General features: G+C 39.0%; 1 protein-coding gene across 2 annotated transcripts in view; it reads right to left on the reverse strand.

The window, feature by feature from the left end:
• LOC139143823 (nucleolar protein dao-5-like) overlaps window positions 1-23,774 on the reverse strand; it is a 67,120-nt gene extending 43,346 nt beyond the window's left edge. For both annotated transcript variants that reach the window (XM_070714398.1, XM_070714397.1), the window contains exon 1: window positions 23,278-23,774. In XM_070714398.1, coding sequence (XP_070570499.1) covers window positions 23,278-23,622 — 345 coding nt within the window. In that variant the 5' untranslated portion in view covers window positions 23,623-23,774. The remainder of the gene's footprint in view (window positions 1-23,277) is intronic.
• Window positions 23,775-23,976: the final 202 nt, after the last annotated feature.

Here is a 23,976-nt window from a genome sequence, read left to right on the forward strand (position 1 = left end):
GGCAGGCAGGAACTTTTGGATTACGTCATTTCGTGTGGATCTGATTTCCATGTTACACATTAATCCACTCGAATGAAACCCCTACAAAGATTAGAATGAGTTTCATTTCCGAGTTAACACTGAAGGAGATTGCTGTTTTATACAGTCCAATCTGTTTTATAAGTTTAATGACAGGCCTATACAGCGAGACATCAAGCTAGGCGATATCTTTCGACTTTTATTACCGTGAAGAGATTGTAATTTTCAAGACATGTGTTAATTCCGTCCGTGAAGAGAAACTCTTCTTATAAAGGTGAAATAACACGACAGACTGAAATTACTGCAATGAAATGGTGCGTCTAACAACCAAAACTACGCTTTTCATCGCCTTGCGACCATAGAGGTCGCTGTCCAAGGCACACTGTGTCAATGATGTAATCATACTACAACTAGCACATGAACTGTTGTCTATAAATGACAATGCGTGACAATACTATTAGTTGATCGAAACTGACCCTAATCTGACCAGATAACGGTGTATTTAAATCCCGAATAGCGCTCGAGCATAGTAAAATAATCCTTTCGAGTAAGATTCGTCGACGACCCCCTCCCCCCCCCCTGCACAGAAAACATCTCTTGTGCCTTTGTTTTCACTTTGTAACTACTTTGTTACTTTGATCTGACTGCTACTCAAAAGGATGGGCTAAATGTTCAGTACGATATTGTTATGAAAATCTAATTAATCGATTGAAAATATCCTTCCGCGACAACATTCTTTCAAAACGTTACTCTTCCGTATTTACGGTTTCAGATATGATTTTCGAGACGTACACACCAGAGCACCGAACGGTTCTTTCACAACAAAGGAAGAAGACTCACAATATCATAGAAATGTTTCTCTCCTTATGTAGGTTTCAACCTTTGACATTTCGCAGTGCTCGCCCAACGAATTACTTTGTAGATGTTGTATGAAGAGAGATACAAATTTATGGAACTATAGATTCGCTCAGATCTACCCACATTCTTATGAATCGATTTTAGTCTATTTGTGTTTGACGATAGTCGCTACGTTAAGACATGTTGGGATTTTTCCTCCAGCTTTGGTAAAGCTTATACTGCAGAATCATTTACGGTATGTCTGTAGGCTTGTCTCTTCAGTTTCTGTCTGTTTGTGTATGTCACTCTGTCTGTCTGTCTGTCTGTCTGTCTGTCTGTCTGTCTGTCTGTCTGTCTGTCTGTCTAACCATCTCTATCTCTCCCTGTCCTCGTTTCTGTCGGTCTGGCGATCTTCCTCTCTGTCTCTCTTTGTCTACCTGTCTTCTCTCTCTCTGTCTGTGTAGTCTGTCTGTCTGTCTGTTCGTCTGTCTATCTGTATCTCCCCTCCCCTCCCTCCCTCTCTCTATCTTTGTCTCTCCCCTGCCCTAGGAGGGTCCTAAATATATTGCAGCTGGACTCCTACGAAAATTAAAAAGCATTTTTTGATCAAGAAGAATTGCTGATGGGAACTGTGTTTTATGGTGTTATATCAAAGGTATACAGTCACCTGTAATCTAAATATGCCCATATATGGTCAAAGGGGCGTTCCTTGGCATTCAAAATGCCCATGTGACGGCGCTGTTTTTAAAAAGCGCACACCTGCTTAAAATCTGTGATTGGTTAGATTTTCTCTTTCTATGGTAACTGTGGCAAAATTAGAACGGGTGACAGTATACCTTTAAGGCTGGGTTATCTAACGGGTTTCAGGTGCGTTTTAAGTTAATTTAGTAGGCGCACGCCAAGTTTTCGAATTAACATTCTAACCTGAAAAATATCATTATACCGGATGGCTCAGATGTGTGATGCAAACATTTCTTACGCTGATCCAGAAGGTAAAAAAACACTGCCTTAATTTCTACCCTTCGGCATTGTCTGACTCTGATGAAACCAGAAGAATTCTTGTGACGTCACGGTCTCTTTGTCAGAACCGATGGTTAGAAAGCGCCGTGTGCACCACCAGTGTGTTTTGTCTGCCTTCCATTCCAGGGTCGTAATTAATCTAGTCAACCCGAGGCATTGCAAAATGAAGAAGGAAAGATTAAATGAGGGAAGGATCCACAAAGTCTACATCAAAAGACTGCCTCACTTATTAGAAAGGGTGTTTTGCAATTTTTGCGGATTCCATTCTAGATGTCCTTGCCGGTAGCTTTCTTTCATCCGTTGCAAGAATACGGAGTGGCTCTTGCTCCGGTCTTGCGGGGATTTCGACACCTTAATCGAAATATAAACTCTCAAATTGACTCTTACCCTGAAGCAGAACAAGTCGCCCATTTTACGAGAACCCTGAGAGGACAAAACTTGATTAATACCTTGGCTGGAACACGACTCGGAGGCATTGCAGAGCGGAGCGAGATTTAACGGCTGCAGTCGTGAATCATTACGGTAATATCTGCTTGACTACAACCAAGAATTTGAGATTCTTATAAGCGAGAAATGTCTTTATGTGAAAGTGACTTGCTATCACACGTTTACTCTTACTTCATGATGGGAATAGCCAGTCTGAGGACACTTACATACTAACAAACAAACAGACAGCCAGCCCGTCGGACAGAACAGAATGAAAGACATATGTGATATATGCATATATATTTGTCATATACATGTACACAAATCTCTGTGTGTATAAACATTTTTCATGTATGTATGTATGTATGTATGTATGTATGTATGTATGTATGTATGTATGTATGTATGTATGTATGTATGTATGTATGTATGTTCGTATGTACGTATGTATGTATGTATGTATGTATGTATGTATGTATGTATGTATGTATGTATGTATGTATGTATGTATGTATGTATGTATGTATGTATGTATGTATGTATGTATGTATGTACATATGTTCGTACGTACGTATGTGTGTATGTATGTATGTATGCCATGTATGTCTGTTGGTAGGTAGGTAGGTAAGTATTTATGCATTAGGTAAACGATCTATAGACTATACAAATCAGGACAAATGTGACTGTGAAATGCTTTATGATCAGTTTGTGTACAGCATACAGTACACAGTACCCTTTTAAACCAGAAACCTACAGCCTTTGGGTTTCTGATTTTAATTTACCATCTAAATTATATAACATTAAAAGTGACACCAAAGGTAAGTATTTCATGTGCTTTTTTCTCTGAAAATATCAGACTAATGCGATTATTTCAACGATAATGGTGAAAGATCAACGGATACTCGTTTCGTTACTGCGAGCTTAGATTCCGATTGCGAATGAAAAAAAAATAACAGCACCCGGCTAGCGCTGGCTCTGGAGCCGTCTCCTGCAGTGCGCCATTCAATACATCACTTTGGTTTAGAAACCCGGTTCAGCCAAGTGTACGTGATACCCCGTAACCCCGCAGCGGCCTATAGAAACGCATTTTCCCTCCCTGAAAACTGTGAATGTTAAATGAGACGCTTAGCTGTCTCGGCTCTCTTCCTCTCCATTTTTCAAAAACCTCAGGACAGACGATATTTTTAGTGCAATCGACGACAGTTCAATTCACGTTGAAAGGTCAGCCAGTCAAGCGTAGCCGTCGCTGCGATTATTTTGGTTGCAGCAGAGAAAAAGCAAACCTCACTCTGTTGAGTTTACGTGCGTCAGACTATAGTGGCATTAATTTCGTTCTTATCATAGGTAGGTTTTTATCGCCTGTATCTCTGAGCAAATTGACAAACCGTACACAACTTGCAAAGGAGAACAAAAAAGACCACAATCACAGATAAACAGTGAATGTCAACAACTACTGATGCGAGAACCAGGGATTGAAGACTGCCCCTTTAAGCGACTATACGGCTAGTCGGGATAGAACATGTCTGACACGCATGCGCCGAAATTTCCAGACATCACGGAAAAGTTAAAATTAGAATGTTCACTTAGTAACAATTATTAAAATTATGCAACGAGACATACACGAAATAGAATCAAATTAGCAATACAATGATGCAATTACAACGATTGTTATCGAAACCACATCGGTGGTACCGATATTATTTTTGTAGACTATTTGCATCAGGACCACCCAAGAGTCTTCAAATGTATTAGTTGGTTTCCAATGGCAACGACAGCTGACATTTTTTCGAGATATTTGTCTATTGTCAACGGCAACGGCAGGTGAGAGTCTTTCGTTGAACATGCTGGTTGCTAATGGCAAAGGACATAATAAACAACAAATATGGAATTTATGACAAAGGAGCGCGCCTATCGCGGGTGGCATGATGATGATGACCACGCCAATAATGATGATGATGATGATGATGATGATGATGATGATGATGATGATGATGATAGCGATTGACGTGGCTATGACGATGAAGTTGACAATGAAAACGACGACGACGACGACAATGACGACAATGACGACGACGACGATGGTGATGATGATGATGATGATGATGATCATCATCAGCAGCAGCAGCAGCAGCAATGACATTGCAAACAGAATCATCATTATAGTTATTATTAATTAAAGTTGCCGATACTTTCACCGTTACATCATCAACACTTACATCATTCAATGAACACCAACACTTTCAGTACAAGGGACTAACAGCGTTATCAATAGATGGCCCGTCAACACTGTCAGGAACTGTCAACACAGGTACTGCCATCACCGCCAGTACAAGGACTGTCAATACTCCCACTACAAGCTTCAGCAACACTCACAGTACAGCGACCATCAAACTACCGGTACAACAGGCCCCAGGACCATTGTGCCTGGTCATTTACGCAATATCATCAAACAGTATAAGTCAGCAACCTGTGAAATCATACTGTGTTTGGATGGCATGCAACTGTAGTATCTCTTGACTGACTGACTGACTGACTGGAGTGGAAATTTCACATAAGAACGATATCTTTATCTCTACGTGACACTGGAGTGACCGCCTTTTATGAGATTGGAAATGGGAGATAATCCATGAAGAAAAGTCAAACAAATTAGTTTTAAACAATTGGCAGATACCGCCATCTGTTGCAAAATCAGGAACGTTCTCGCGTTTGTCAGCTGGCAATTTAGTTTTCTCCATCAATTTCTGTGTCACGCCCTACTTGAAATTTGCTCGTTTCGTTTACTACGCATCATAAGGGAGCGTTCAGTTTTTATGGCCGGGGGGTGGCCGGCAAAATCCAGGGGGGGGGGGGTCACCTTAAATTTGAAAACTGCAAAGGGGGGGGGGGTTCATGTATTTTTCAAACAGCTCAGAGGGGGTCACTTAATTTTCATAAGTATCCGTCCCGTCAAAAAGCAGTTTCAGTGTTCAGAAATATTCTGGGAGATAAAAATGATTCGCTGCATGATTTCATTCTCTGAAGTCATTTAACTGTAAATCTGAACAAAAGTATAATTATCTGTCACATGAATATCTTGACTTGGCAACTCTGAGGCTTGTCTTATTGTAAATCGAGCTCACTGAGGGCAATGAACAATTCCTATTACTTACATATTAGAGATATAGCAAGTTTTGTCAGGGAAAATATTTAACAGTTACCTGTAGACTACTAGTACCATGAAAAGTGAAATTATACTTTTAAGTGAAATTCCAATATCATAATTGTTGTCCACATTAGAACTTTCAAACACCCTATTTGAATTAAGTACATTTGTATCAACTGTCAAACACCTATAACAGCACAAATTAATCTAGTTTAGCATTGTAAAAAAATATTCATAGTTTTCTCATAGACTCCAATCTATAGTGAATCAACATTTCGGTGAAATTTCAAAATCCAATTTCTTGCACACATATCAACCATTCACCTCCTAGTCTAAGTAAGTACTTTAACATGAATTATCAAACGTCCATAAATACACAGATTTAAAAAGTTTTGTTTAGGAAAAAATTATTCATAGTTTATTCATAGACTACCATGTATAGTGAATCAACATTTCGGTGAAATTCTAAAAGCCAATTTCTTGCACACATATCCATTTGTAACCACCCTAGTCTAATCAAGTACATTAATATTAATAATCGAGAGTACATAAATACACAGGTTTACCTATTTTTGTATTGGAAAAAAATTATTCATAGTTTCCTCATAGACTCCCGTGTATAGTGGATGAACATTTTTGTGAAATTCCAAAATCAGATTTCTTGTACACATAATATGCACCTTTAACCATCATATTCTAATCAAGTACAAATATGTTGATTATTCAACGTCCGTATATGCACAAGTATAGCAAGTTTTTAATTGGAAAAAAATTATTCACAATTTTATCATAGACTCCCATGTATAGTGGATGAACATTTTTGGTGAAATTCTAAAGTCAATTTTTTTGTCCACATACCAGTTGTAACAACCCCATTCCAATTAAGTACATTTATGTCAATTATCAAATATCTATAAATGCATAGATATAGTTTTGTATTGAAAAAAAGTATTACATAGTTTTCTCATAGACTACCATGTGTAGTGAATCAACATTATCAACAGCTGATTATCAATTAAATCCAAATATCAAAATTTTGTACACACACGCTTGTGCAAAAATATTGCGATCCACCTGTAATTTCTGTCCAATCCCTTTGAGGGGTACTTTCAAAATTATAGCAAGTCAGAAGAGGAAATTTGAACATTTACACCTGTGAGTTTGTAAGGAGGGTCATTTGAAAAAATCTGAGAATTTTTTTTTTTTTTTTTGGGGGGGGGGGGATTCTACCGCTCCCCCCTCCAGAGGTGTTTGTGTGTGCAGCTTTACTCAAGCAATGTGGGAGGGGAGGGTCATGAAATTTTTGTCATCTTAAAAGGGGGGTCATCAATTTTTTGGTGCAATGGGTAGGGGGGTTCACTTAATTTGACTGATGCGCAGAAAGAATTTGCCGGCCCACCCCGGCCATAATAACTGAACGCTCCCTAAAGGACTGTGGTACAGATGCAGACCGTCAACACAGACAATAAACAACAGCTCACTCTAATAAAAGATTGAATTTGTCATTGTATGGAATCCATGCGTCGCACATGTGTCTATCTGTTTTATAAAGCCTATGTGTATATATTTTCCAATCTGCAGTTTTCCCTGGTTGTCCACTTGAGCTGCCATTTTCTGAAGTTGGTAGCCCAGTGACAATGGTTGGTAGCCCATGCATATTTTAGTTCAGGGATATCTTTTTTCGTTAACCAGACAAGAAAAAGCTATTTTTCAAGATTCTGCCCATAAAGTGAATTTTCTAGTCATTTGATGTGAATATTGCACACCTTTAATACCCAAGGAAACAGGTATAATGGACGTTAGTGATACTCAAAAGTTTGGTGACCTATTGACAACCGGTTTCAGTGTCAGTGTTGTATGCAAATTTTGATAGTCGTCACGACAACGATAAGACCTCAGCACTGAGACATACTGTAGCAGGGCTAAAATAGACCATGGGCTTTCTATAGGGAGGAGGCATATAATTTCTGTGTAATTGTGATTAATATATTATGATCAAAATGCAACAAAAATGCATTTTCATTGGCTATCATTTCCTGTGCCTGTGATTCAAGTATGGCAGTTCAGATATAGAACTTTGTTGCAAAGTTCCGCCGCACGGTCGTCTTCGTAATTTGTATAACAAAGTCATATAGTCTGGCCTTTCAAGCTGGGTTTGACTGCATTTAGCTGGCCCCAAAGTGACAGATCGGACATGTCATGCCAAGTACTGACTAAATTTCAGGCTTTGGTAGTCCGTGTAGGCTACCATTTCATGGATTTTAGTAGCCCCAGAGAAAAGTTGGTAGTCTGTGGACGCGGGACTACCGCTAATTTCGAGCCCTGACTTTTGACCTAGCGTAGACGGTTATAAATAAGGAAAACGAATGATTTGGTCGCATCCACATACGTGCATAGTGTCAGTGATAAATTTTGCATATCACCTCCTGCTTAGACAGGAGTCTTTCATACACACAAATAAAACCGACAAAAAACCAATATACGGAGTTTGATTGGATAACACTGTCATCTTGATATACAGCTTATGCTTTCCCTTTAAAAAGGATCATTAATCTTTGTGTCAAAAGGGGCTAGATCAACATGTAACAGGCACATACCCACTAATGGTCGTTGCCTATCCTTCGCTTTATTGAAGTTAAGATTAATCGGACGCTGTGAAGCGTATGTCTCAGGCCCTTTTGGAAAACATGATATTCTAGCTCTAATCCGACACTATTTGACAATTTTTTTCATCTAAGCAATCCAAAGGCAACTCTTGGGTTTCAGAAACGTTTTGGTGTTCTACTCATGTCCATAAATTGTGTTAGGACAAAGTTTGATCCCCAAGTTCGTCTCTGTCGAGATATACCCTTGTTCAAGCTCGCACTTTCTACACTTGGACACATACACACTTAGTGACAGGGATGGAGAGGAAGGATGGAGAGAGAGAGAGAGAGAGAGAGAGAGAGAGAGAGAGAGAGAGAGAGAGAGAGAGAGAGAGAGAGAGAGAGAGAGAGAGTACATGCGTGCTTGTGTGTGTCATCGGGACCAACAAACTAAAAAATCCTTCAAACAAACATATTGTAGACAGCTGAAGAGAGACATCACAAAGACAACAGGGTTCATCCCCTAGCAGAAAGATACACAGTAGTAATATCAGTCAGACTGGGAAATTTGCATATGATTCGACACTTTAATCATCAATGATGCAACACACTTCGATCAGTCTTTCCTCTGATTTTAAAAATAATATTATACCAGGAATTTGACTGGCAGAAATAAAATTTGGTCTTCGAACAGAACTGGAAACGCATGAAAAAATAAGTACCTATGATTCTCGCAAAGATTGGCCATTAAAGGTATACAGTCATCTGTACTCTAAATATGCCCATATATTGTCAAAGGGGCATTCCTTGTTATTCAAAATGCTCGTGTGGGGGCGCTGTTTTTAAAAAGTGGCCACCCGCTTAAAATCTGTGATTGGTTAGATTTTCTCTTTCCATGGTAACCGTAACTGTGGCAAAATTGGAACAGGTGACAGTATACCTTTAACAATTTACTTACGTTTCAATATTTAATCTACTTATGCTGTCATTAATAGTGGCTATACAAATGCACATATGGTTATCGTGTCATGTTTGAAAAAAGTGTCAGTCGTTTATGGACTATAGATACCGGTATATCGGCAGCATGGTGAAATTTGGAATCATCAGTTTTGCTGTTATAGGTGTGGACCTCCTCGCCGAAGTCGATTTCTAGTCGCATATTGACATTTGGAGAGTGGGTAGTCGATACGCCGGTAATACAAGCAATGGAATATTTCAATCTAATGACATTGAATAGTTTATAGGATATTCACCATCGCCATAGGGACAACGTGATTTCCCTCAATGCGGTAGAGTTTTGCTCTGATGGAAGCAAATGCCCTAATCGGTGATATCAAATACTCGTCCTGTATCAGTTACATTTAAGGTAGTTCGCGCCTCGTTTGTTCAAACTTTTCTCAAGGAATATTTCAACCATTCTCTTTCAAAATAAGAAATAAAAATCGAAGGTAATCTTGCAAATTTTGGTACTAGAGAAAAAAATTACCAAAGTTTTAGCGGTATTTGAAATTCAAAATGGCCGCCATCCTTATGTTAACTCTATGGAGAAAATAAAACTTTCGATTTTAGAAAAACTAAGACAGTGACAAGTTTTCTGACATCAAGAGCTTTAAAATGAACTTCCACAAGTGGTATATAAGAAAAGAATTGTAAAAGTTTGAGAGTCGGAATATTTGTCCCCGAGGCACATTTTACCTTAAAACATAAAATAGTATCTCTGACGTTTACCTTATTAACCAGCAACGAAAAAATCGCTAGATGCTCCGATTGTGAAATTGGTGGACTTTGCAGGATTCGGAAACGTTTAGACGGCCAGCTTTAAAAAATCCAGCTCGTGACAGAGAAAAATACTGAAAAATTCCATTTTCACGTCAAATCTGTCATCGCAACCGTGGCGTCACAAAGGAGTTTCTTACATGATACTGCGATGCAAACAATAGATCATGGGGATCATTTGAAAGGCTGAGACTGGCATTCTGCATTGGAGATGACCCCAAAGAACCCAGGTCATCTAAATTTAGCATTACTTAAAAGAGAAATATCACGGCAGCGCTCTGTAAGCGTCTTGTAGATATCTCGACATTTTTCATGTGCAGAAACCGCATGACGCATAATACGTGTAACTTTTAAATTTTAATCTATTCCCTTACAGCGACTGTTTGATGCTTAATTCAGCTATTTCGGTAAATGTCAACTTTTAACCCTTTCACCCCCCAGTTCCCTGTATACAGGTCCAACTTTACCATACAAAACAATGGATTTGGGACAAACCATGGTGGTGAAAGGGTTAAAGATACCGAAGCGACCCATTCATGGAGGTTACGTCGATTAGTATTCTTACTTTTGATGGACTTTGAAAACCACTTTACGACATTATTTCAATATGAGCAATGCGACATTTGAACTCATCCACGTGGCTTTGTGTTTGCGATCTAATCCAATACGGCCTATTGAAGAACTTGACTTCCTGTTATTCTTCACGTCCAATTGATTAACCTTTGAGTGCCAAAGTCAATTTTTGTCGCCTTTACAAAATATATCCCAGTCAATTTTTTTTTCAGATTTTTGCCAAAATTTTGAAAAAAACTGTAGTTAATTAAATGTGATGTCCATTTGCTCCAAAATTATCAAAACAAATACAAAAACAATCATAAAAATTAGTAAAATGTTGCACTAAAATTTTAGTGGGAAAAATTACAGCACATAAAGGGTTAGTCAACCGGTGGTAACGATAAGTCGTCCGTCAACTTCACTACTTTTCAAAAATGGCCGCGCTGATTTTTTCAACAGGCGAAGAAACAATTTCCATAGACAACTTCAGGTTAAACAAAACTTACACTATTTCCTTGCTTTCAAAATGATCCCCATTATGTATTTTTCACGTCCAATTTTCACCTTTAGTCCTGTAAAAATGGGCAACTATTTTTGAAAGCGTGGTTCTCTATCAGATCCAATGCGAATATAAACCCTATGCCTAAATTGCACTTTCCTTGTCAATAGAACATGCTATGTCGCCGCGAGTTGTCCCCGCTGGCAATCTTGTAACTTACAAAAACATAATCACCCGCATTTTCCTCTAGACCTATTTCATTGATTTGTTCTGAGCATTATTATGATCAGCGAAAGTTGAAGAAAACTGACATCATATTCCGAACTACAGCTTTAACTATCTTAACAGTGTCACGGAAAACATATAATTTTTTAATTGTACGCGTATTACAAATACCAAATAAAACCATACGGTCAGTAGCCGGAATTTAAATAACGAACGACTGTGATGACATTTAAATGCTGATTAACAATGACGTGACGCTGACAAATAGTGCGATACTTTAATCCATCAAGTCGATTGATATAACCTATTGTATGATTTGACATACGGCTATAAAAAATCTTTTCAAGAGAGTCCCTCTCCCATTAGAGGACTGCATACAATAAAATATTCTTTTTAAGAGCTCTCAGTAACCGAGAGGAAACTATTAAACATTTAAATTGGCACTGTGAAGAAACTATGCCCATCTGGATTACATTTTTTAAAATTTATTCCAGCAAAGTAAAAGAGCCAAAGCACATCGATCCCTGCCATGTAGGGATGACAATTTTGATGTCTCCAGCGAGAAAAAGCAGAGTTTTATATCGGTTGTTGTTGACGGGAAAATACCATTTGTATTCCATTTGACTTTTCAAAAAAACAAACAATAATCGTTCACTCTTTGTTCAAAAGGTCGTACATCTTGCAAAAAATTATGTCGCAAGAAAGTATAGAAAGGCGATGACTTTATACGAAATGGCAAGGTTTTATCCTTCATAAAATGCAATGTCAATAAAAGATATCAAATCGCCCCCTCTTTTTATTTTGTGATGTGTTTTTTTTCTCTGTTTTGCATTCTTTTGTCTTTCTCTTGTTTATTTATTTCATTTATTTACACTTTTGATGTACGACCGATTCACTGAAAATAAAGTAAATTGAAATAAACGGGGAAAACAATAAATAGATATCTGATTCTCCCAAAATGCACATATTTCTGACAGTGACTTGTAAAACATACGGAAAAAATATAATGCGATATTTTTTTTTAACAAACTCTTTAGAATTTTAAACATCGTTTCGTTTCATGCAGATTTCATTTTTGTGGGCAACCAGTTCCAGACTTTTGCCGCTCGATACTGAAAATTTCTGTTCCGTACGTATAACTGACAACGTGGCTCATAAAACTTGCGTAGAAAATCTGTTTCTGTTCATTCTTATTGTGTTTTTCTTTTTCAATACAGTAGACTGTTGGAAGAATCTTTTGCCCTACGAGATAAAATTGGTCACTGTCAAGTTTACACTTGTGCCAGCAACACACGCAATATAACGTTGGTACCGCAAGAAGAAAGCTAACCGCCTGTCGAGCTGTCGATTGAGCTTAAAGGGAGTGGGTCGTCGGAACTGCGCCTGTGCGACTTTCTTGTTTACAAACAATGTATTTTATGTATAATATCTAGATGCATCACGTCAACATAGCTGCAACGTTTGAATTTTACGATATTCCTTGTTAAGAAAACATGCATTGTTTAACTTCATCAATCGCCAACGTACCAAAGACACAGTGTTTACATCTGTCGGAAGGGTCCCTGGCAAACCTTTGAGCAGAGTTCCTCCCTTTAGTTATATTCTGTATTTAAAGATCCTGATGCTGTTAAGTGTTTGAATGATATCCATGACAAATATGTTGTCGTCCCTGCTGATAAAGCTGCCAATAACATTGTATTTGTCTGTAAGAAGTATTATTTTGAATGCCTTATAGACGAACTTGGTGTAACTAAGACCTCCACCAACTCCACTTACAGACAATCAATGTTCAACAAATCTGAAATTTTGGCAAACCATAAGTCATTCATGGATAATTTTAACATTACAACAAAGGATGACCATAATAAGTTGCCTAGCTTATACTGGATACCAAAGCTCCACAAAACACCTTACAAAGCTAGGTTTATCGCAGGATCTTCAAAATGTTCAACAACAGAGTTATCGAAGATACTGACTTCTGTTCTTTGTACTGTTAAACGGGGACTTCAATCATACTGTGATGTTGTCTTTTCTCGGAGTGGTATAAATCAAATGTGGATATTAAAAAATTCGAAGGAACTCTTGGAAAATTTGAAATCAAGATCTGTTTCAAAAATAACATCTATTAAACTTTCGATTTTTCCGCATTGTATACCACAATACACATGATAAATTGAAAGAACGCTTGAAAAACATCATAAACCAAGCTTTTTTCTACAAAAACGGTTCACGCCGTTACAAATATGTGGTATTAGGGTATAATTCTACATATTTTGTTAAAAATATTACTAACGCTAAAGTGTTTTATACCGAGAAAGACATTATCAGTATGCTTGATTTCCTCATTGACAACATATTTGTTGAATTTGGAGGACACATTTTCCAACAGTGTATAGGAATTCCCATGGGCACTAACTGTGCTCCCTTACTTGCCGACTTATTTCTGTTCTCATACGAGGCAGAATTTATCCAGAACCTTATCAAGCAGAAAAAGGTCTCTGTAGCTCGTACTTTCAAACTTACATTTAGATACATAGACGATGTTATTTCATTGAATAACTCTGAATTCAGTAAATATCTCGCTATGATTTATCCTCCAGAATTGGAGATTAAAGAGACTACAGAAACGGCCTCTTCTGCTTCATATCTGGACATTTTACTTGAATTTGACTCTAATGGTCACCTTTCTACTAGGCTATATGACAAGAGAGATGATTTCAACTTTAGTATAATTAATTTTCCACACCTCATCAGTAATATTCCACTCTCACCTGCTTATGGGGTATACATTTCCCAGCTTATTCGATATGCAAGAGCATGCAGTTCATATGGTGATTTTGTAGAGAGACATGGCCATCTCTCTTTCAAACTGTTAAATCAAGGTTACACCAGAGCAAGACTCGTCTCTACATTCAAACGCTTTTTTGGCAGGTATCGCAAGCTGGTTGATAAATACGATATCTCTCTTCGACAAATGATCACTGATGGCATCGGTGACATGGGGCCTTAGTTAGTGACCACTACCTATCTGACTTACAGATTGATATATGGCGGGGGCCACATGTGGGGCAGGATGCGCTTACTATTTTCGAAACACCTGACATCACTTCTTGGTCTTTTGGCCAGAGGTCCATATATCTTCTTTCATGAATTTGACTTTGTTTGTGTACCGTCTATTTACTGTCTGTTCTGTGCTGTTTTGTGTCTATGTTTTATAACTATTGTCTTACAAATTTTGACCTAGTGTTATTGGATTATGGATTGGTATGATTGCGATTATTGACTACTTTGACCGGGCAGATGGCTATTTATTGCCACTAGATTCGATGAACAGTAAGAAAAGAGCTTGCATGGAGAATTAGTTCATGGACATAGACGTTAAAGCAAAATTACGACCATCATATCCAGTGATCAAGCAAAGTCCAAAGTCACAAACCTCATTAGCGGTTATGTGACTCTGAGGACCATCTATATTGACTGACTTGGGATGTGGGCGAACAGTGTGAGCGCGCCCGACGCCACGTTTGGCGCGAAATAGTTGTTCTTTCAAGCCGAGTATGCAGGCTGATACATTACATATACACTTTGACGTTTTCTGATGACGTGGGTCATACGAAATGCAGTTAACGCTACCACAGAGAATGCATCGAAACTGCTCCTTGCATCAAAATTAGGCAACGAGCTGTGTAAATATCGATTTTGAGTAAAAATGGGCGCGCTTGACGCAGATTGAGCAAATAAAAACTAAGAATGAAACTGCACCAAACGACAAGCGTCATCGATTATTTCATTTTCAGTTCGCAACACTGCGCATGCGGGAATCGGCATTGAAATACTGAAGTACTTTTCTTGCTGCTCTAAAAACTTTTGACCAGAGCATTGATCAAAGTTGTCCCCTTAAGGCAGGTTATCAGCTAGTCAGACACATTTTAGGCTTACCGGTAGATGGATCGGTACGGCAACTCATATGACGATACACGACCTTTAACTCAAATCGCTTCTGTTGACACTGTTCCAATGGCCCAGACTGAAACATAGCTCAATTAGAATTGTGATGTGAGGAGAAATTGAAAAGTAGAATGATTCGCTTCCTTGTTTCGGTAAACCCTAAATGCGATAAAAAGTCATGAGAAATCGATGGGTGTGCTGAACCAGTTCTATTTAACCCTTTGAGCGCCAAAGTCAATTTTTGTCGCCTCTATAAAATATTCCCGGGTCAGTTTTTTTCAGACTTTTGCCAAAATTTTGATACAAAAATGTGGCCAAAGAAATATGATGTCCACTAGGTCCAAAATTATAAAAAAAATTACAGAAAAATTCATAATTTTTTTTAAAATGTTGCACTAAAATTTTGGCGGGAAAAATTACAGCACTCAAAGGGTTATATTCAAAACATCTTTTTCGCCACAGTGATCGCATCTTGTCACATTGTCTTCCTGATTTTAGTTCAAAACTTAAAGGGAAGGGTTCGTCGGAACTGCGCTTGTGCGACTTTCTTATTTACAAACAATGTATTTCATGCATGATATCTAGATGAATAATGTCAACATAGCTGCAACATTTAAATTTTACGATATTCCTTATTAACAAACATGTTTTAACTTTCACCAATCGCCGACGTGCCCTAGCTACACTGCTTACATCAGTCGTATGGGTCCCTGGCAACCTTTGAGCAGAGTTCCGACGACCCCCTCTCTTTAATTTAATCATGTTACTGTACTCACTGAGAATGTGGGTCTACTTGTTGCCAAACCGGTACAAGAACTAAGTGTGTAAACTTGAATGTATGAAAAATACCTCCTGGTGCACCTCAGGAATATGGTTGCCGACGAAAAGCTTCAAATAAATGTTTGAAACTCATGGTATTGCCCAGTTAAATTAATTCAAAGCTCTAATGATTATCTACCCTTTGGTATTCATTCACCAATATGATCCCGACGTTTATAGTTTGAACAGGCTGTTTTAACCGCAGCCTGTTATGGGTAATGATGATGGCGCTGTTCAAATGGCGGTTAGAATTTCATTTGCTGAATATTTTCTGAATCGATAGGTCAGTACGTGGCGGATATATCATCCTGGCGACAGTATATAGTGCCAAAAGGTGTTAATTAGGGGTAGTTGAATGATAGTAATGCACCTCAATGTATCAGAGTTGGAGAGTTTAGGTCTGCTATAATCACTACAAACACTGGTGTTCCCCAGGGCTGTGTTTTAAGCCCATTTTTTTACGTTTTACACTCAAACGATTGATAGAGCACTTTTTCTACGAGCACCTACTTCAAATTTTCTGACGATGCAGCTACTCTTACCCTTTTTAATGGATTTACGTTCAATATTGACTCAACATGCTTCTGACTAGTATTGCTTCAATCTTTTGGAAGATGAAAGAGTCGACTACTGAATTCAAGCACGATTAGAAAGCCTGGAAAGCCGATAATCCCCCGACAATCCAATCTGGATTGATGGAGTACCTGTTGAACAGGTGCCATACTTCAAAGATCTCGGCGTTATATTCTTGACATCAAACCCTCATTTTGCCACCACACAGCAGCTGTTCAGAAGAAACGTTGGCAAAGGTTGCAGGTGATTGGGAGATTGCGGTCCATTTAACTTGGACCACGGATTCAGATCTGTTATTCGGGCTACGTCGTGGTATTGTTGAACCGCTTTCGAGTCACTGTACCCATAGACAGTAGAGTTTCTCTACTGTCTACGCTGTAACAACTACTAAAACTCGTTGCATTGTGCCACAAACCTTTGAAAATTTGCTGCACTACTGTTTAGAGTTCTAGGTAAACCACGGTCTTTGTGAAGGGGCCGTGTGTAAACCCATATAGCTCTTTCCGACATCACTGACAAGGCACTCACGGCGTAAAGCACATTTACTTCTGGGGCAAATTGTCCCTTGCACACCTATTATAAAATATATATATCGCTGTCTCAATTGTTATATGGTGCAATACAGAATAAGTTTCCTACCATTAGCCATCAAGAGACCAAATCTCTGAATTATTCACCAATTTATCATTTTGTACATGCCATTTTTTTAATATCGTCGTGTTGTGTTCGTGTGTCGGGTTATTTTATTTATCATCCCTAAGCTGTACAATGATTACCTCTTTTGGACAATTGACTTTAGCTTTAAACCCCGTTACAGTAAAACTTGTGCACGAACAGGGTCGCTATGGCCATTGAATTGTAAAGAATACTGGTTGAGTAAGCCAATCGATTTCTTATCACCTTAAGTATAACTTTCATGGGTTGTTTCCATTCTTCCTGGCGAGTTCGGACTGATTCATGTATATATATATAATTATATATGTATGTATATGTATATATAGATAGATAGACAGATTGATAGATAGATAGATAGATAGATAGATAGATAGATAGATAGACAGATTGATTGATAGATAGATAGACCTTATAAATGTCAACGTGGGTGCTCTAGTTTGTACTTGAAGTACTTGAAGTACTTGTACTTGAAGTAATATATTCATAAATACATACATACATACATACATACATACATACATACATACATACATACATACATACATACATACATACATACATATATATATATATATATATATATATATATATATATATATATATATATATATATATATATATATACACACACATAACACGCATTTCTTGAGGTGCGATCGCTACATGCGTATATGTTCAGATTTAGCCTAGAATTCTATTCGTCCGCTTGCCTCCGTACCTTCGACCGATCCGGTAGTGGGTCGGAGGTACGGAGGCAAGCGGACGAATAGAATTCTAGGCTAGTTCAGATTTGATAAAATATAGCTCGGTGGGTAGACTTAAGTGTCCACATACAGTTGCAGTTTCTGATTGACAGGCGATAATCGTCCAGCTGTTTACTTGTAACAATCCCGCCGTGTCGCCCAACTGATTGAGTCGATTCTATTGTGGACTGTCACGATGAAAGCTATGATGATGCTATCTTGCAGGCAGAAAAGAACACACGCCCAACAGGAGAAATGTTTTAAATATTCACGAGCGTTCTTGGGCACAACAAAACGTTTTTCGCTGAAAAGATTTTCGTAGCCGAGGGGTGAAATACTCACGCAGAGGCCTGTTTCGCGTTTTAGCAAACCTGAGAATCTGAAGAACATAAGTAGCCTTGAATAATTTATTGGTGACGTGTTGGCGTTCTTTCGAGTGTCGTTCAACCAAAATATGTCAGATTCTAGAGTTTCGACTGATTTTGCAAACGATATCTTGTGATTCCCTTCGCTTTGTCGATGAGCGAGTCAGAAAAAAAGCTTAGGTTGTATATGTTTGCTTTGCGTGACTATGTATTTATACAATGTATGAAGGTGATATATGTAATGCATGTATGTATGTATGTATGTATGTATGTATGTATGTATGTATGTATGTATGTATGTATGTATGTATGTATGTGTGTGTATGTGCGTGCGTGCGTGCATGCATGCATGCATCTATCTATCTATCTATCTATCTATCTATCTATCTATCTATCTACCTATCTATCTATCTATCTATCTATCTATCTATCTATCTATGTGATTAAGCAATAAAAAAACACACAAAGCGACGGTATTCAACCAGATTTTGACCAGTTCACGACATATATACACGAGCGATAGCGAGTGCATATATGAAGTGAACTGGGCACCGACAATGCACCCGGGAACACTTTTGAAACAATGTGCTTCTGTGATGAATAGCATTGTGTGTCTAGCTATTTCCTGTATTTCGATGTGTATCTGGCTTTTAAAGACTCGGAACCAAACTATCACCGCTATGAATGTGCTCATCTTACCCACACAATCACAAACGGTCAGAAAGTGTTCTTCTTCATTAAAAATACCACACTCCTGTGGATTATCCTGGTCACCCATCGCAATAGGTTATGACAACTGCTACATAATCGTACACGACAATGCACCTGGTCTATAATCTTCCTGTATGTGAGCAAACAGTGAAGTAAGCGCCCTCGGTGTAGAATGTTGAACTCAACCACATACCCGGGGAGCGAGACTGCAACTTGCATGACTCAGCACAACCTTGAAGAACTTATGAATTGTTCTCCAATTTAACACTTGAGTATTGACGGGCGGACATTCAAGCTCATGTCGTTCTCAATGTCAAACCACGGCACATTTGAGAATCTTTTTATCGCAAGATGGCAGCTGGTCAAACGTTTTTACCCTAATTGGCTGGTTCGCCAATGACGGTTGAAGATGATCAAAGTTCAAGGAACAATGCAAAATGTAACTGTTGACGTTCTTAAAAAAATGACCTCAAGGCACTTCTGGATCGTCACGTCTATCGTTGAATTTGACCTATAGAGTCACGACACGACGCGCTTGGTGTGATGATACCGGGAAACAAGTCTCCATGGTGATGGAGTCCGTCAGTCAGATGTATGGAATTTCCATTTGTCGTGCGATCTATTGAAAATTGCCATTATAGACGGTTGTCACGAGATAGATCTGAACAGATACCCCTCAGTTTGTACTGGGGATTTTTTTATTAAAATGAGCATCGAACTTCTATGAGATTCCCGCGTTAAAATATATGCATATGCAGTTGGTTTCCGCATTCCTGCGACCACCATTGATATCAGCATCTTCACCACATGCAAAGACTTACTTAACGCAATTAGTCTTTCAATTAAATCTTTTCGCTATATTTAACAAAAACAAAGCTAGTTGTATTATTATTCGTGTTTGCTACAGAGAAACTGAGTTTATTCGCGTCAATTTAGAATTTAAGAACAGACTTAAATTTTTGATAAAAAAGGAGACAAGATCTCTAAGATTACATTGACGCTTATGCGGTCATGAATAATAACTGAGTGTTAGAGTAATTTGACACCATCTTCAGTAAAACTTTCACAAGGACGAGATACGAGGACTCCGGGCTTTTGGTCTAATGTTGTGCGACAAGCAAATATTTGGTCAAGGCTCTATAATCACAATTGCGTCAGACAAACCTCATCACACGGTCTACGTAGAGGGAAACTGGCTGTGTAGCATTTCGTAATATGTTCATTATTTTGTGCTACAAAACAAATACAACTCAAATATCCTTCCCCTGGAATGTCGAAATACCGAGTATTAACCTGGACGCATCGGATGCAATATGTAATGTTAATGATAATTGAATTCTAGTCAGGACGAAAATGCAGTCTGCGAACGTTGAACATTACAATACACAGAGTCTACATAAACATTGTAGGCATTTAGAAAATATATTCGAACAATTGGACAAGTCACTAGGATGTATATAAATAGCCTGAGCACGAGCCAATGCAGTTTACTCACAATGTACTTTCCATTTGTGCTCTTTTGACGAAACACCCGTAAAAAGTTTGTCTGGTTTAGTAACCCTTTGAGTGCTACAAAATTTTAGTGAAACATTTTACCAAGTTTACCAAGTGTTATAAATTTTTCAATAATTATTTGGATAATTTTGGACCAAATGGACATCACATTTCATCTGCTACGGTTTATTATCAAAATTTTGGCAAAAATCTGAAAAAATTTATTAGGGTATATTTTATAAAGGCAACCAAAGTTGGCTATGGCGCTCAAAGGGTTAAATAGTAAGCAGCGCCGTTTGATAAGGGGAAATAGGCAAATAAGAGAGCGAAACATATAGCATTAGTTGGTACAAATCATCACTTTTCTACATTCGCACAACAGCTCTGCGGAAACGTATTTGCTCTTGACAGTACACTCATGCCACTTGTAATAATTGAGATGACATCTGACTTTGACCGCTGAGATGTGTTGTGTAGTGATGTAGTTAAGTGACGAACATCAATATTCGTAATGACATATTTTTTTTTTTACTCCTTCGACCTCCTTAAGGAGATCGAATGTCACTGAACGCCGAGAAGCACCTGCCCTTGCAAAAATGAAAAGCTATCAGCCCTTGATTTTAGTTATTCTTCATCGGACTGCGCAAACAATATCGACAATTTCTCTGTTTGCTTGTTTGTCCTAGTTCCCGTTCATTCGACAGTATTTTCGGTGAAAATACTTAATATCCGCCGAAGTCTAGAGATGTCACGATGCGTAATTAGATGAGGCTATTTCCGCAATATAATTATATATGTCGTACGGAAATGTTTGACAGTTCCGCGCCCCAATATATATCCCTGTTGCACAACATATGAATGGGGTCTAGCCATTTACAAATGTCAAAAAACACTAAACAAACAAACCAACAAACAAACAAATAAACGCATACTATTAGGTATAATTTAGTCACTGTCGACGACAAACTCGACAGAGTCTATACGTCCTGCGCAAAAGTTGGAATGAAAACAAAACTTCGGTGACGCACTATATATAATCATTTTATCTTCATCGGGTTTTGGACACTCGAAGAGTTGGAAGATAACTCAAGTACTGACCAAGAGAAAATGGGCAAAATTTGCGACATCTGTCTTCATATGAAGTGCCCCGCCACTCTTTTTCAGAAATTTTCGCAAGGACAGTCACGGTTTGTGCAGGGGCAGTGTGCATAAGCTTATGCAATATTACTGTGACAGCTGGTGTGTCCACAGACACACAGACAAATAGAAAGACGGTCTCTCTATTTGTCTGTGATAGACAGTAGCCCCCTCTACTTACTATCAATGGAGTGTCAAAGCAGTTTGCATTCGTCCTGAATGTAAGTTAATACATTCGGCGCGATACATAACTTTTATCTGATGTTCGGCTTGACTTCATTCCACATTAAATTTTGCTGTGGCGTGATTTTTGATGGCATTCTAGATGACGAATGTGTATCAATAACTGGCATTGTGGAGAGCGTGCAGCATTTGTAGCTATGGGCTGTGCTTTGCACGGACAGCTAAGATTTCTCTCAGCGGATCGGAATCGATTCAGAAAGTGCTCATTAACTAACAAGGAAATGCGCTGAAGGGCGCCTCTGAAAGACACGTGGCCTTGCTCATCCTTTAGGATGGCTGCGACTTAATTGAAGGGAGTTCGAATTCAAATGAAGGTGGTAATATCACTCAAATGCAAAATAGAAAGAGGCCTGAATTTTTGAACAGTTTGCAAACGAAGATAGATTTTCATCGAGGTGAATGACAGAAAGACAATGCCTGCGAAGTGTAGTACACCTACTTTGGCTTATCGTTCAGGTAGAAGAAAAAAAAACCCAGTCGCGTGCATTTTCTACACATACATGTATGATGAAATGTTATTGCTACGTTATACTCGTCGACTCTCGCAGCTTGTACCCTGGTCAACTGGATACAATGAGTCTTGAAGAACGACTGGAACACCGGCACGGAGCTTTCACTTTACCCCGAACATCATCAAAAAGGCCTGTGGAGGGTTGTCTGTAGCATCACCACAAACAACGATGTGACAGTCAGGTTTACGTTTCGAGGGATCGACACCCCTTTCACCAGTGAATAGGGTTGGGTTATGATCACATTCAGCTGAGGTCTGTGCTCTCCCCTCAGATAACGGATTTCCTCCCCCCGAATGACAATCATTGTAGTGAGGTGTGTCAAGATTTTATTTTAAAGAGACATACCAAAGTCAATATTTTGTCAAGTTGGTTATCGAAGTAGGCTGGTGTGCCTTATTGTGCCAGTAATTGGGTCTGGCCAATTGCGAGTGCATGGTTGCGCAAGTGTTGAAAAACCACTTAGCAAACTGTCTGTCGCGTCACATTTCATCGCCAATGGTAAAACTTGACAGTTGAAAGAAAAACAACAAACACGATTGAAAAGAAACAGAAAAAAGTTGCATAACCGCAAAACCGTTGTGACTTCGACTTGAATAAACAGAAGTCGAGTTCTTACTTAAATAACACTGTGCAACTCCGTATACATGAAAACTTGCCGTTTTTCGCTGCCGTATAAATGGCTTAGTCTCTCGCGATGAAAGACAGAGAGAGAGAGAGCGGAACCACATTGGCAAATTTCTTCAATGATCTTTTTTTATACGACAAACATAGCATCCTCCACCACGAAAAGATGTGTGAACTGAATCTGGGTTTCACAATTGTACTCGCGTAATTTTCCCGACACACAGCAAATAAAATTCAGCGGTTTAAAGAAATAGAAAAAATTACATGACGACTATTTCAGTGCATTAATTGATGTGGAAAAGTTCACGGTATATCTGTAACTGTGTTTTCTAAAGCGCTTGGTGGCCTACCTCATCTAACGGGTCCTCAAACTTGCCGAGGAGGGCATCCATGGCGCCATCGGCTCGTTGTTCGGGTTTTTCCTCAGCGACGTCGCCGTATGCCGAGCTTTCATCTCCACCGCGTTCAACCTGGTCGCCATCTCCTTTCGGCTTTGTTTTTGCCGTAGCGTCAGCGTTGCCGCTGTCACAGGGTATCTCCGTCGGGTCGGGGCTGTGGAACATTTCTATGCGGAAGGTGGGTATGGTCGCCAGGCTGTGACTACGCCGCACCGGGGTGGTTGGCGTAAACAACTCGACGTATTCAACCAGCGAGAGGGTCCCGATCACAGAAGCACGACCTCTTTGGGTGGTCATTTTTCACGGTTCACTCGTCGTTGCGGTTCCTATGCGAAAGCTTGGACGTGTTCTAGCGCTTTTTTTGAAATCACCGCCGCGATAGTCTGCCGACCTGGTGGAAAGCCGAACTGACTGGGAAACAGCGAGAAAACAGCGGGTTGGCTCACAACTCCCTGCTACACGAAGCCTCGTCTCCAACACTTTCCCTGACGTAGTAGGCTGTTGTCATGGCAACCTCTCATTGCAACTGTAAAGCGTCTATTTTGGACAACTTTAATTTCTCCCGAAGCAACATTGCAGGAAAGCATCGATCTCTGGGGGTTCTACATATTATCTTCGATGACAGATGTAATTGGGCTCTCGCCTATTTTG

The sequence above is a fragment of the Ptychodera flava genome, chromosome 11, assembly GCF_041260155.1.
Source record: "Ptychodera flava strain L36383 chromosome 11, AS_Pfla_20210202, whole genome shotgun sequence".
In the NCBI taxonomy this organism is placed as follows: Eukaryota; Metazoa; Hemichordata; class Enteropneusta; family Ptychoderidae; genus Ptychodera; species Ptychodera flava.